This window comes from Thunnus albacares, chromosome 17 (assembly GCF_914725855.1).
Source record: "Thunnus albacares chromosome 17, fThuAlb1.1, whole genome shotgun sequence".
Lineage (NCBI taxonomy): Eukaryota > Metazoa > Chordata > Actinopteri > Scombriformes > Scombridae > Thunnus > Thunnus albacares.
Genome location: NC_058122.1, coordinates 430,921 through 447,059, shown reverse-complemented (window position 1 = coordinate 447,059; position 16,139 = coordinate 430,921). Strand labels below are relative to the sequence as shown.

The 16,139-nt window shown below is 38.8% G+C and overlaps 1 protein-coding gene across 1 annotated transcript; it reads left to right on the top strand.

Moving 5' to 3' along the window:
• The first annotated feature begins 1,059 nt into the window (after nucleotides 1–1,059).
• Nucleotides 1,060–3,021, top strand: LOC122967508. The gene is made up of 2 exons (XM_044332192.1): nucleotides 1,060–1,363; nucleotides 1,847–3,021. The coding sequence occupies exons 1-2, from the start codon at nucleotides 1,328–1,330 to the stop codon at nucleotides 2,432–2,434; spliced, it is 624 nt and encodes a 207-aa protein (XP_044188127.1). The 5' UTR covers nucleotides 1,060–1,327; the 3' UTR covers nucleotides 2,435–3,021.
• Nucleotides 3,022–16,139: the final 13,118 nt, after the last annotated feature.

Here is a 16,139-nt window from a genome sequence, read left to right as displayed (position 1 = left end):
CTGGTCTTTGTGAATTAGACTGTTTTTGTAATGAGGCTTACTTGCACAGAAAGGGGCCAATTTTGTGCTAAATGTATCAATATCACCTAATGTACATACATGCAAATGGAACAGGTGCACAATGAGGCTATTTGCTTAGCAGCACAGTTTGCGCTGCATTTCATTCTTTACGGGTGCTTTGAGAATTACAAACTTTTTGTCTCATTTGCACAAGTTTAGCGGCCGCAAAAGCCATGCAATCCTTTTGTGAATTTGGCCCTGTTTATTTTGTAAATGAAAGTACAAGTTTTCCTGAGCATGTACTGTGGACAGTAAAGTCTGTTCTCAATAATTAGAAAGATAAATGGCATAGAACCGATACAAGCACGCCAAAAGTAGTTACAAAAAATGACCAGCAGGTGTCGCACTGTGTGAACCTCTTCATTAATTGGTTTGTACAATTAATGTCTCAAAAAATAAATAGAAACGTGGAGATGTTGACAGCTGCAAAAAACAAAACAATACAAACAAAAAAACAAAACAAAAATAAACAAACAAACACAAACAAAACAGGCATCTATAGGTAGGCGTTTATACAGGGAATGATCTACAGAGACAGTGAGCATCATATGAAGCCTCAACTATTGTGCAGTAAATCTGTTTGGGACATCACATCCAGGTCGCATCAGTTAGACTCAAGCTCTCAATGGATTGTTGTCTCCATCAGCTGTGATCATGTGGAGCCACTTGATAACTGGCAGAACATACTCAATGTAATTCTGCAGACTGGTTGGTGACTAATCAGTGATCATGACCAGGTCCCCAGACTATCTAATCACCATGGTCAGAAAGGCAAGATCTGTCATATTCTGAGACACTTCTTAAATGCATGCACAGTTGTTCCAAGTTCATTGTTGTTTATCTACTTGTTAAAAGATGAGGATAGTGAGGTTATTGGGGTGTAGTGGACTCTACATTCTTGAGTGCCATACATGAGTGCCATATTATTCATAATCAGGCCTTCAAAAATAAAAATCCCTCTATTACAGTATTAACAAATCCCATTATTGTATTTATTGTATTAAAATCATTGCCAGACTTGCCCCAGCAACCTAACTAGACTGTTACTCAAATCAGTAGCATCTGTTTGGACCACTGCTCAAGTAGAATAAATTAAAGCTCAACCACACTCTCAAATCAGTGTCAATGTTTGTAAATTTCTCTCCATGTACTTCTACAGATGGTGCTGTCATCCTCGTGTCAAATCGGTGCTCATGTATAGCTGGCACTGCGGTGTGATATCACACAGTAGCCTTGCTGCTTCAAACTGCACACTATTCAGAGCTAAATGTGCAGTTTGTGCCCCCTGTCCACACCTACAGCAGTAAGTGTTGAGTTTTGAATTCATAGGCCTAATATTCCTGTTATTAGTGATATTTTAGTATAAACAATGGGTCAACTGAATTGGAAGCGTGATCTGTCAGTTATTATTATATATTATAATATTGAATAATATTGCTTTAGCTCTCATTGTTTTGACATAGACAGTTGTAGGTAAGATGTCACATACATATTTGTGTTATTTTTTTCCTTTTAATTTTCTTGGAAGGTAGTGAGCAACTGTTACTGTAATTACTATATCATACAGACACACACACACATACATGTGTGTATATATATATATATATATATATATATATATATATATATATATATATATATATATATATATATATATATATATATATATATACATGTATATGTGTGTATAATATAAACACATACACATATAGTGCAATTTTTCCTACATATTTTCTTGTGTCACTGCATGATGGGATTCCTAACACACTATTACTGTGTTTTACAGAAGTACACTCTACAAGGGGTTGGGGACCCACTTGACATCTCCTTGCTACAGATTGGAGACACATACCAAGACTTTGACATTACAGAGAAACCTCTGGCAGCAACTATGAGCATCAGTGATGAGAAGACACTTGTTGAGACAGCTTTTGGCTTAGCACAAAAGGAGAATGTGCTCTTGTACCAGCAGCCCATATTGCCCACAAAGTCAGTCAAGATGCACCAAGATCCTCCACCTAACCCACCACTGCCTCTTGGAGAGTACAGGCTTGCACCAACAGAGTGTGTGCATGTGTGCACTGAGGAGGAGCACTTCCACCTTCAAAGTTTGATGGTCACACTGGACATGGCCTATAAGATTGAGGCGGCCACAAGAGAGCAGGCAGCAAACCGGGAGTGGCATCAGCTCTGCAGGCCTAGGATCACCTCCTCACGTTTTAGAGAGGTGTGTTTTGTGAGGGGAGTGAGCTCTGCAGAGGCTCTTGCAGAAAGAATCCTCACAGGAACAAGGCAGACTGCAGAAATGAGAAGAGGTGCAGACATGGAGTTTGAGGCCGCAATGGAGTACTGCAGGATGAAAAATGTCAACTAAACGCCCTGCGGCCTCGTCATCCACTCTGATGCTCCATGGCTTGGTGCCTCACCAGATGGCTTGATTTTTGACCCATTCACGCAGCCACCATTCAGACTGGCTGAGATAAAGTGCCCTAATGTGAAGAACTATGTGGACTGTAAATACCTTCAAATGCAGTATGGCACTTTGGCTCTCTGTGAAAGCCACTCATACTACTGGCAGGTGCAGGGTCAACTGTTGATCACTGGCCTGCAATGGTGCGATTTTGTGACTTCTGCCCAGGAAGACATGCTGGTGCAGCATATCCATGTTGACCCAAAGGTAACAGCAGTCATCAGAGAGAGGGTGGACAAATTTTACTTTAACGTGTACATGCAGAAGTACCTGTCTGTTTCCAAAAGATTTCACTGATTGATGCAGGGGAATTCGAGTGGGGGACTTAAACATTTCATGCATTTCAGCTGAACTTTAAAAATGTATTAGCTTATTTCAGTTGTATTGTTACATTGTACATATGTTCATCAAAAGGTTTCATAGTAATTGTTATATAAATAGGTACTGTATATTTTGCAATGAACATAAGGAGATATTTTTTTCAAAAAAGATTTATTTTTCAATGACAAAAATAATTAACATTTCATAAACAATTTGTGTCATGATGACTAAGTATAAAAGATGTTTTCTGATTTCATATATCTTACTGTGTATGGCTTGATTTCATACATTTTACTAGACATACAAGAGATAGAGAAGGGAGACAGTTAATGAAAATATTTGGCAATTTGATAAATTAAACCACTCATAAAAATTAAAACACAAAGTCGAGATGTGTAACTTGTATTGCTACAAAAAACTGAAGAATTTAGTGCTTGCTGACATTTTTGTGTAGTGTTACTGTTTTTAGACAAAAGATACACAATTGAGGGAGGCTCATTATCAGTTTGTCGAGCAGGGGCCTGTTTCAGAAAGCAGGTTCAGCAAACTCTGAGTCTAACCCTGAACTCTGAGTTGATGAACCTGAGATGGGAAACTCAGAGTTTTCAGTTTCAGAACAGCTGATCAGAGTCAGTTCAATTGACTGAGTATGTTCACTCTGAAAAATGAAAGAAAAATAAAATATATAAAATAGTAATTAAAAAAAACTGAGATTACACATGTGCAATAAAGATTTCAGGTCAGGAGCTGCTCTAACAAACTGACAGAGTCACAGTGTTAAAACAGAGGGACGCAGAGGTTTGATTCTGAGCTGAGGATCAATTCATGCTGTGGAATATTTGAATGTGAGAGAAAAAACTGCTGTTCAAAGAAATGACTGATGCACATTAAAGTTGTAACTTTAGAAAGTCCTGTGTAACTAAACTAATATCCAACCAGGATTTAGATTCTGACAGATAGTAAACCTCCACTAATGAATGTGCTTTGATACAGACTGAATGAATGAGGAAATGAACCAGCGTGTCTGACTCTGTAAGAGGGATGAGACAAAGAGAAACTCAGGGTTGGTGAAGAAAACCTGCCAGTGAGCAGGTTAGCTTCTTACCACAGTAACTGACCCCAAGTTTAATTTAGCTCTCTTTCTGAAACTGAAAACCCAGAGTTTCCCTCATCTCAGGGTGAACAAATTCAGTTTTTACTAAACTTTCTGAAACAGGCCCCAGATCTGAGACAAGCATATTGACAGGCCATTTAGTGCCACAAATATCCAGAGAGGCTGGCTCAGTGAGGTTCACACATAGTCAGTTCTTTGGCCCAAGCCTTGACCAGTGGCTTGTTTTGATAGTTAGTTAGGAGCCAGATTACTGCAAAAAGTTGGTTGATACTGCCAGCAATGGTCAGAGGGATAATAGTGTCAAACAGTTTGTTCTCTTTGATGCGCCTGATTGTCCTCTCCACATGTATCCTTAACCATGCAATGTCCTGAGTGACCAGAACTTTATCATGAGACAGCTGTGACTATTTACCTAGAAATGGTGGTCTGTAAACTTTGCAGGGCACTAGGTCGTTGATTCTGAATCCCTTGTCCACCATTACAGCCATATCTTTATCCAAAAGAGGGCTAATGCCAGATTGCCTGAACAATTCTTTGTCACTGATAGAGCCAGAATACAATGAGGAAACAAAAGTTACAGCACCATGTGGTAACACACCTATCATTCCTTTCAGGGTAGTGTGGGATTTATACTGTGAAAACACTCTGTAAGAGTAAAGATGAAGGCATCTGACACCTCATCTCTGTGCAGTCAGTAAGGACCTGAGTGTCAGAGTACTTGCTGAACACACTCGGCATCGTGGCTCTGATTGCTTCAGGAGATATCCCAACAGCACCCAATAATGTGTACAAAAAATTTACCCAAGTTTTGATTATCCTGCTGACAGTGGACTGATGAATGTTGAAATGATCACCCAGATCTTTTTCCTTCAGACCCAGCGACAGGTACACCAAGAACAAGAACAGTTCATCAATCAGTGGCAGGCATCGGCTCTGGTGTGGGAGGCAGGGGGGACAAGTCTTACTGGTAATAACGATAATCACTGCCTGATCATCATAAATGTATGTACAGTGAGGCCCAAAAGTCTGAGACCACCACTTTGTGTTTTTAATTAGATTTGATTAGATAGTGGTGTTTTCTTGGGTGCTGGATTATCAGAAATCTGTTTTTAAAAACAAAATGATGTAGTATGAAATGTGCCTACCGGTCGACGAGGTGGATCAGCGGCCTTGTCAGGAGCTGCTGTTGTGCTGGAAGTGGATGACGTACCAACACGCATGATTCTCCTCATTGCAGGTTCAATCTGTCTCCAAAATGCCTGTAGATGGTGGTAGCTGGCAAATCTAAAAGAGTGAAAGCAAAATATTATTCACTTTAAATCAAAGCATAACCCATTATTGAAGTTTGCCCTGGTAGATCTTGCCAAGAGGCAATGGCAGTACACTGGCCTAAATGTTTTGCTCCAGTTATAATGGATTTCAACTTAGATTGCACAGACTGACTGAGAAGTGATTTTAATCATGTTTTGGCCCATATTCTCATAACTTGATGGGTGCCTTTTTATTTTATATTTGTAACTCTATGTGTTAATGTTAATCTTATCTTGCTTTTACTCATTTACTTTAATATGGTCCTGTGTCCACATAAAACAGTTGCTCTCATTGGTCATCCCAGTATAGAAAATGGTTAATTAATGATTTAATGAATGAACACAATCTAGGTCTGCAACAAAGTCGTGACCACAGTGGTATGAAAGGTGAATATCATATGACATAATACGTACCTGGTATAGAATCTGATGTCATCATCCAATGCTGAAAACCTGTCCAAGCCAAACGACTGCTTCAGTGTAACCTCAGCCAGCCTCTTTTGCAGCTCTTCTATCAACAGCTGCGGGGCCTCTATTTTCTCACATGCTGTATCCAAAGCTGATGGTTCTGGTGTTGCATCGTAATCGTGACACTAAAGCAACAATTCAACATTCATCTCCTCCTCTTCAGTTAATTCATCCTCTGGTCATTGTGTTCTCTCCCAGACACTCGGTCCGGCTGCCAGCAGAGAGTAGTCCTTCCAAGGAAACAACACAGGTACAGCTCCCTCTTTCAAGTGTTGTCGCCCACCTTGAATGACATCCATGGACACGAAATGTCTATTACAGACTGTCGTGGTCCTCTTAATCACCAAATTCTTACGTCTCATATTATGTATCCATATTTTTCTTAAGGTTTCATCCTTTGGGAAATGGTGGAAACTTACGGTGGGGTTGAACTTCCCTGACATCGCGCACTGAGGTACACAGCAGAAATCACTGTTAGGATTATGTCGCTTCTGGTACTTTATTGGTCTTGACAAAGACATTTTAGCCTCCTCACAACCATTCAGATAACAAAATCTAATAAAATGCCAACAGTAAAAAGTAGGTTACTAGCTAGGCTAGCTGATTACAAGTCCGTCGTTTACGCCGTTAGTGTGTTGTTACCGCCCTCTCCGACAAGTGGAAGTGATGAGTACTGTTTTCCGGTTTGGTCACGTGACGTTCCACATAAAGCCTATAGCGTAATTAATTACATTTGTGGAAATAGCCTGCGTGGTCCTTTCCAAACAGTGTTGTCTAAAGTGACCAGCAGAGGTCCCCATGTGTTACCAAATTATTGTTAACCATTCACATACAGATGTCACTCATTTCAATACCACCGTGGCAGTGAAGGGGGTGAAAAAATTTATCCAGGAATAGCTGCAGTGTGCACCAACAACCACCAGGTAGCACATGTGGGCAGTCCAGATACAGCATCTGTCTGTCTCTCTGTAGGGTAGGCAAAGGGGAGGATCCAAGATGGCGGAGTGAGAGGCAGCACACTTGCAGGCACAGCTTAAAAGTTTCTGGATTTGGTCCTTCAAATGTGAAGTTTTCCATGCAATAACCCAGAACTTTTGCTTAGATAGCATAGTACCAAAGTACCTTGATAAAAACTTTCAAAGACTTCTGCTACAACTGAGAAAACTGTATGCTTGTTAGCATGACTGACCACAACAATGACCTGAGAGCTCTCTGTGAGGTGTGTGATGATGGCGACATTGAAGATGTTGGGGTGAATAAGAACACCTCAAAGGAACATAGAAGAAATTTGACCCGCACGCCAATTTAAAGCCTGAACCCCAAAAAGATGAAAGGACAGAGTGAAAAAAAAGGGGATGATACCAGTGCTGCCATTCTCCATGCAGTAGGGGAGAACAGGGTAAATCGAGCCAGTGAGTAAAATGAGCCACCCCCTTTATCTAGGTAACCATAAACAAAAATAATCATGTGACCACAAATTAAGAATGTATAGTTCACATTACTATTCATTACATTATTCACTAACATGTTTGAAGCACTCAGAGCCCAATAAATGGTCATAGTGACGTGCGTAAAACAGAGGAAAATAGACTTGAAGCATACAAGGAAGTTTCAGTTCGTGGTTACGCCCATGAGATGCAGCTGAGACGCAAGCCTGCACAGAGCCAGTGCAGACAGCTGCCTATATTAAAATGAGAGCATATCTGTTGTGTGTGATGTGCGCATGAAAAATGCACCTGACACACTTGCTGTCTAGACATGGGGTTAGAGTTGAAGCACAGAAACAGACTCCCTGGAAGCAGACACAGATGTGGCTGGCACAGGTGCATTTAGTGTCCTGAGTACATTCACTGTTTACACTTCGGTTGAGGAAGTTCCCTTTGTCATTTGTACTTTGTTTTCGAGTGCGTTGAGTGAATAGTTTATTCCATTTTTTTTCCATGTTCCAAGTTATGTTTACTTTGTCATTGTAAAGATGTACATCTAATCTCTCTAGTTAATTCTGACATTGGATGTATCGATGTACTGATTGATATGATTAAGAGTTGTTCATTGATTTCCGTATTCAAGATAATGTGATAGACTTTAATTTGTACATATGCTTTCAATTGTAGAAATGAAACCACTCAACTACACTTTACTCCGACGGAAGAAAAAGAGAACAAATGCTTTAAATGGAAATTACTCATTGCTTCTCCTTCTGTGCTTATATCAATTAAGTCAAGTCCAGTGCATTCCTGTAAAACAGTTAGACTATTGTTTTCTTTTGCATTTGTAGGCTGCAATGGAAGTGCAATAGCCTATTGTTTTGCCGTTGCTCATATCCACAAAGTTTTGATCTCTTAAAGCTGTCTATTGTAGCTATATTATTTTGGAATAATGGAATTTTGGACAACACAGACTGGCTGTCACAGCTGAGGTCATTTGCCTCTAAAGGTGCATAGCTAGTACAGGCAACAGGCCTGCTGCTAGGCAAAAAAGTTGGCATGACCTTTATCATAAGGTAAATGATGAACCAAAAGACTGACACAATACACTTTACTTACTTCTGTCTTTTTTTGTTTAGACAATTTTTGATAGAAATGGTAGGCTACACCTTCTTTTTTGTGGAGGGCATGGACAGAGAGCAGATATATAGGACACAAATAAAAAGTAAACTAAAAATCTAGATCTAACTCTTAGCAGGATAAGAACTCTTGGAGGAACTTGACAATGGGTATTAATCAGGTACAGTGTGGTGGTAACAAGATTGTTAAGTCATTGACTAACAATGACTATGTTTTGTAAGACAAGAATGAGATTCTTCTTGGTTACAGATAGAGAAGTGCCTTCTGCAATTGAAGAGTCAGAGGACCCTTGTGAGAGAGCCACAGAGGTGCTTGTGTGGATTTCACACTCACAAGGTACAGTAACTACATTTAAATCTACAGACTGCAAGTATGGATTCCAATGATAAGTTGACTGCTTGCATTAAATGCACATTAGCAACTCTGTATGTTTCTCCTGTTTTCAGACACCCTCCATTCACTAAGGTGACTCCACACTGCTGTGCAGTATAGTTATGTAGCAGTGAATCATCCTAGAAAACAGAGAGAAAGCCAAATGCTAGTGTTCTCAATTCAACCAATCTAGGTAAGAAGTTTTAGTTACCAGCAATCATTTGCATGGGTCATTTGTGTATGCCAAGTATATAAAATAATGCCAGATTTTGGTTTTAATCTACCATCTTGTTAAACATATTGCTTAAAGCCCCTTTTATGAATTATTGCAGAGAGCATTTAACAATGCGTAAAAATAGAGAAATCCTTAAACAGCACCAGTTGGACTGAATAAAAAAAAGTCAAAATTACTTTGCAGGAAACAGTAGGGTACAGTCATCTGTAGCAATAAGACTTTAGACTTGTATCGGCTGTGGAGTGTGATTATTCTGGGAGGACTCAAGTGTTTTCATTTGCTCCAACCTGGATCGTTTGTGTTTGCTGTTCCTCAGCAGAGGAAATGGCATTAGTTTTATCATAAGGTAAACATTACACGGGTAACTGAAGTTTAAACTATCCAAAACACCCTAACACAATATATTTATTGTTTTCAAATATGTAATATATGGGCACTAACAGATACTAATCAGGCACAGAAGGTGGTTGTAATGTTTTCATAAAATCACTGGTTAATTATGCTTTACATCCATGTAAGACAAAAGGAATGTTGAAATGTGATAGTGGATTCACATTGTAGACATAACTGCAGTAACATGTACATGCACCCTGTAAATATTGATTATTGTGTATCTGCTCCTGCTGTTTCACCAAGCACTGCTGGCCAGAGCACACATTCATCCACCCGTGATGTGTCAAGTCCAGCACACACTTCACCTGTGGTAAATGTAACCTCTAAATCATTACTCTTGCAGTTCTTCAATTCAAAGTCCAAACTTCCATCTGTCTGTGTCTTTCTTTCTTTCTTTCTTTCTTTCTTTCTTTCTTTCTTTCTTTCTTTCTTTCTTTCTAAGGTACACTCACTTGTTCCACAAGTTCCCCCTTGCAGGTGACACATCACCTACTATTGCTCCCCAGAGCAGTCCATCCAGCCCTGGAGATGTGCTTAGTCCCTCAAAAAGGCTAAAATAACTGTCAATGGAAAATTTGACCTTTCTAATGGTTTCTGCCTGACAGAAAACCGATACCCCCTGCCAGTGTTGGACAAAACACTAACAGACGGCTGTTCTCTACCTCTGACCTAGGTATCAAATGGGTTCCAAAAATCTACACACAAGACCGTCTTAGCCTGCTTAGGGAACCAGAACTCAGCCTGGCTTCTGTAATCACCAGCTGTCATTGAACCACGTTCATTGTCCTGATAGCTGGGTCACAATGAAAATGTGTGGGTGCAAATAGGTGCTGGAGGTTTGAAAGTACTCCAGGACGGCCGTCACTGGAGGAGACCCACTCTGATGGTCTGAAGGCACTTGCCTGGTTTTATAGGGCAGCTTCAATGCCCTGGCCCTAACAGTTTAGCCAATTAAATTGAAATAATAAACCCTTCAAAATGATACTTCACAGAAATAAAACCCCTATGACAGATGCATCAAGTTGATCACAATCAACAACCCTACAAATCCAACAAACTTCCCAAATCTAACACTCAATAAACATTGCGTGTTTAACCTTAGCAGAGTGTCATTATAAATTTTCAATATAGATAAATTTAAAACTCATGTCAGGCATACCCCAGAGGAGGCGTGTGATTTGTTTGCCTAGAAGACTAGGAGATGACCTCAGAGTGTGCGCACAAGTAAGGAACTTTGTTTGGAGTGTATAACAATACAAATCAGTTTTATGTGGTTTTTACAAAAGTGAGTACTACAAAGTATAAAAAAAAGCAGAATACAAAGACTTGACTACAAAAGATTCAAACAAGAAAAACCCTCTCTAGGACTTAAAGAAATTACAGAAGTTATAAAAAAAATGCAAAATAGGCAAACTGGCCAAAAGACTCTGTGTCACGACCCCAAAAAGCCTGGCAAAGAGAGCTTCTCCTCTCTTGTCTTTTGTTTTTATATTCCTCCCCCCATTCTTGTAACTTTCCTACAACCATATATGGTGGTCTGCCAGAACATCTTGCTGGCATTGTACAAAACTATGACATTTCTTGGTTTGTCACATACAACACAGAGTTTGGAACACTGACAGTTAACATACATCTGCACTTATACGTTTGAGGTTAGGGTATAGGGGTTTCAGCCTGGTACAGGAAACCGTAACTTCATCTTGGGCCTCCAACTCCACTACCGGTTGTCTATTACATAGGTGATTGTTCATCTTTGTTGATTCTCACTTCGAAAGTTCAACTTAAGTTCAGTACATACTGTGTAAGGTCAGCATGGACACACACACACACACACATGCACTGACATATTTTTTGAAATCATACTCAGTCTAGAAAATACTTACAGAGTACACTGTTCACTGACAACATGACTAAGCATTTTGACTATCTTGTTGGTAAACAATAACACAAGGACTTGTCATTCTGATGGCACTGACATGTTCATTGACATAAATATTTACTTTTGAGAGATAAACTAAGGATTTTGAGCAAGTTATATGCTTTTGCAGCAGTGGAGGCTGGTCCATAGAGGCAGAGGAGGTTGGAGGACTGATGTCCTCCTCAGGGTGGGATCTCTTACATCAATTTAATCTACTTCACTTTTTTTCATGTTAATTTATGATTGGCCAAGACACGTAAAATGATGTTCCAAGGGAGGACATCCTCCCTAACCAATCATCAACTAGAACACAATATTGACATCGCATTGGTCCAATGATCATTTTCAGATTTCATCTTCAATTTTCTACCACTGTAACATACATGAGTGTGAGGACCTGGTAAGAGAAGACCGGTAAGATATAGATAAATTACGTGTCATTTATTTCATTTAGCAGTAGATAGCTGCTTCCATTAGCCAACACAACAGTTGGCTTGTTGTAGCAGCCCTGAAGGACTGTTAAGGACTGACGGCTGGAGAGAGAACCAACCAGAGAAACAACCAGGATAGTTAGCTTGTTTGTCATTGTTGCTAATGATATCAGACTGCTTAACCAGCAGCCACAAAGTTCTGTTAACTAACAAACAAGATGACCAACAGCCACAAATGGATGTTATGGATACTTCATGTCCATGAAAGAAAGAAGAAAACATCAGATAACGTGAGTCAGATACAGCTTCTCTCTCTCAAGAATGTGTGGTAGTTAAGAATTTGAAAATAATTAGATTTTTCAGAAACATGATTTTATTTCTTTTCAGAGTTATGCAATTATATGTCTTATATATTCTATTTCCTTAATACATAATTTTATTGCTATTTCGGTTATGTTGCTAAGCTTATTACTGTGGAGAATATCCAGCCAGAGTATAAACCGTACAAATAGGTAATGTGTGTTCTTTTTCTGGGTTGATTGTGTGTCAATCTATTGGTAATGCCCCATGACTCCAATAGGGGGAATCGCGCTCTCTGCCTCACTCAATACAAACGAGTGAAAACGAGAGAAATGTGCAGGTTTCTTCATCCCTCTTCCCTCACTCTTCATCCCTCTTCCTTCCCTGTTTTAAGGTAATTACCTTACTTAAAGCACTATAAACTTAGCGACACACATTGTTGATACTTATTTCGACATTGTTGTTCATTGCAAGGGAAAGAGGTGAATTTTGTACTTTTATATTGTTAAAGAGTTTCTGGCTAACTCATTCACCGTGTAAGCTAGCTACTGCTATTGTCCCAATGTAGCATCCAACTGTTGTTCCGCCATTTTCTGCATTTAAGTTTGTCTGTAAGGTGTTTAAAAACATTATTTTATTATGGTAAAAGGTCAGTTCATGTGTTAGGTAAAATATGAAAGTTAAAAAGGTGAATGTATTTCATTTAATTTACAGTTTATGTTGGTTAAAAATGTCATTTACATTATTTAGAAAAAACAGAGGATAACTTAGTTGTGGAAACTGTGGTCCTGAGACTGAGTGTATTCCTACTGAGAAAATATGTGAATTTGGTTGTACTGTACATAATTAAGACTCAAAAATGAGAGAAGTGTGCGGGTTTCTTCATCCCTCTTCCCTCACTATTTTCCGTTTTAAGGGCACAACAAATGCAGCAGAGATCATATAATGTGCTGTAGGTGGTTAACTTGTTGAAGTTACAGTGAGCTGTCTGGGCTCACTCATTCATTTGGAATTGATCCAGTTTTTAATTGAGTGGTTGTTCAGTCACCTGTTGATGTTGTGTGATTTGTGAATGAGTGTGCATGAGGTCTGGCTGCTTGTTGTGACATTTCCGTTGGTTGGTTTTTAAGCTGAGCCGTATATTGAGTAATAAGCTTAAAGTAACTAGAATAACAAGTGTTAACATGTCAGCTTTGTAGACTATATTTTATATGTGGTGCATATAGATAAGAGTGTGTAAGTCATGTATTTGATACATGCATTAATACTTTCTGATGTGTACCAACACTTTAGATTTGTGAATGTTTTTAGTGTTCAGTCCTCCTAGTTTTCAACACTGATCTTTACCTGTATCACATTATGAGCTTTGTGGTACTTTATATATTTCTGTATACTAAGAAAATACATAGGAAACATGTGTAAATCATGTGATATGTTGTCTGTTTTTTGATGAGAACATAAATCTGTTGTCACATTAGAACAATACTATAAATTTGAATTTCCTTTTGTTGGTAAAATGACACATTCTAAACCACTCCACGGCTAAAAATAGCACTTCTTTGTTTAGAAACAATATGTATAAATGTCTTTAAAGAAGCAGCCTTTCCATCACTCAGGGGTTTTTGTTTCTGAAAACAAATTGTTTTATTGGCATACAAAATTGCCCCCCACCCCTCTGATTTCATTGGGTGGGGGACAATGATATAGTATGATGTGGTTTGTTGTAGGATTCCATGTTGTTTTCCTCCTGCCATCCCCAATTTTTTGAGTCACAAGCCGCCACTGTTTTGCAGGCAATCCATTGTGGTGCTGATTGTAATAATTGTTTTTCAGGAAATGCGTTTACTGTTTTGCAAATGTTAAGGATGGTTTGAGAAATGTACCAAAGAGACTGAGAAAAACTATATTATATATATCTATTTGGTCCCCCCCCAGTCTTGCTATAATGGCTAAAGCACTATTATCATTTAACCATGTAATCTGTCAGCTGCATGTTTCACAGGAATGCAAAGAGGATCAAAACAAAACCAACTGCCTCTATCGCCATGATTACAGTTGTCTCATCGATGAGAGAGCACTCTCAGCACAGGCTCTGACCATATACCAAACAGTTTTCTTTTAACATTTGTTAACTATTTACACAAGTGGTCACAGCAATAATTTGCTTCTGTACCATCTGTTGCTGTTCTAAAACTATTTTCACACATCACTGGAGCTTTTTTTCTCAATATGTTGTATATTTTTCTTTAATATTTATGAAACTAAGATTGGTCTTATGTATATACTGAGCAGCAGCAAGTTAACCATATTTTCAATAAAAACAGAAACGGTAAGTGTCCACAGGTGCCTTGTCACTCTGTCATACATTAATGTACAAGCATGTATTGTGACTTTAACATACCTTAAAAAAAATATATCTTCAACTTTAATAATCCACTGGTTAAGTGGAAGGAAGAATGCTTTCACATATGTCTAAGACAGTTGTCTTGATTTTAAAAGATTGAATGTGGTAAAAAATACTTTGGTTGAAGGAAGATGATGTCTTGTTCCGGATGAGAATCAACTTTAATGGCCAAGTGTACCTCTGCATACAAAGAATTTAACTGGTTTACAGTGGTCTCTATTTTTAAATATCACAACAAAGTAATATAAAAAATGAAAAAGAATAAAATGGAATAACAGAAATAGAGTAATGGAAGGAATTATATACAACATGGTATGTTCAGCCATAACACCATACGAAAGTATTACAGCTGAATGTACAAGCATGTTCAACGTACAAGTCATGGAACATAAAACGATGACATAATGCATAGAATGAAATATCAGGCTACATACTATGTGATTTACTTCAGGTACTTTACAGCTATGAAAACAATTGCCCTGCATTATTTATTATTATGGTTATAAGTAATCGTGTATGATTGAATTGAACTTGGAATCAGTCAGGAAGCATGATGAGTTTTGCTTTTGTGGTGAAGTTTTTGGCCAAAAACCTCACCCGATACCTTGCTGCATCATCTACAATTGTCAATTTTCTCAGATTTTCTGAGAAAATTGACATAATTTCTGGGTGTTATTGGAGTTTCTGGAAAGGGTGTGCAGCAGCTGTTGAGAGAAGTTTTTCAGGCTCTCTCAAACACCTGAAAAATAGAGAATTTATAGGGTGGGAAGGGATTATAATTTTATTTAATCAGAGGAGATATTTGTTTAAATCCAGTAGATGGCGGTAATGCAACATCTGGGGTGCCAACTCCCACTAAGAATCAAGAAGAAGAAGAAGCATCGCACTTGGATTTTAACACATAAAGACAAATCATAAACATTTGCCACAAGAAAAGTCTTCGACTTTTGATGGCCACCTTTGGGTTTTTTTCTTCCTTCCCCCGTATTGACAGCATGTGATTAACTTCAGCTACTACAGCCATGAAAACAATCACCCTGCGTTTATTGTTATAGTTATAAGTAACGAATTGAACTTAGATTTTAACACAAAAACAAATTATAAACATTTGCCACAAGAAAAGCCTGCATCTTTTGATGACTTTGGACAGGATTTGAACTTGCGCCCCCTTTGGTTTTTTCTCTTTCCTCCTTCCTCCCTCTCCTCCCCCTCTTCCCCTTCTCACTTCTTATTCCCCATCTTATGCAGACAATTGTTCCCCAGCGAGGAACGAGGTGCTTGCACCGAGTTCCGTAAGAAATATCTTCCAAAAGGAATTATATATCAAAATGCTGCAGAGACATTAGAGCCAACGGTAAATCACCAAAGAGCTACACAGATCAGTTTCATCGGATCATTTTCTCCCTGGGATGACGATGCAGGAGTCGGGCTGCTAGCAACTGAAATGAATGGCTGGTCCCGGCCATAGGTGGCTCCTCACATCTCCGTAAACGTCACAGCAGATTTACAACCAAACGTTATTTGGATAAATTGACCACATATTGGGAATCTAAATGGTTACTTTCTCACCTGAAAAAATATTAAAACTTAATAAAGTGACATATTAACAGTCCTACAGCGAAAATTACAACAGGTTTTAGCCTGGCTCATCTCCTCCATTGCGCAGTCTGAAGAGAAGCAATGCATTGTGAGGCAGTTGAGTATGTCCAGTAAGCTCATGCTGCATACTCAGAAATTCTTGCTAATGTAGAATACATCCAGGTATTTCTCGTGTAC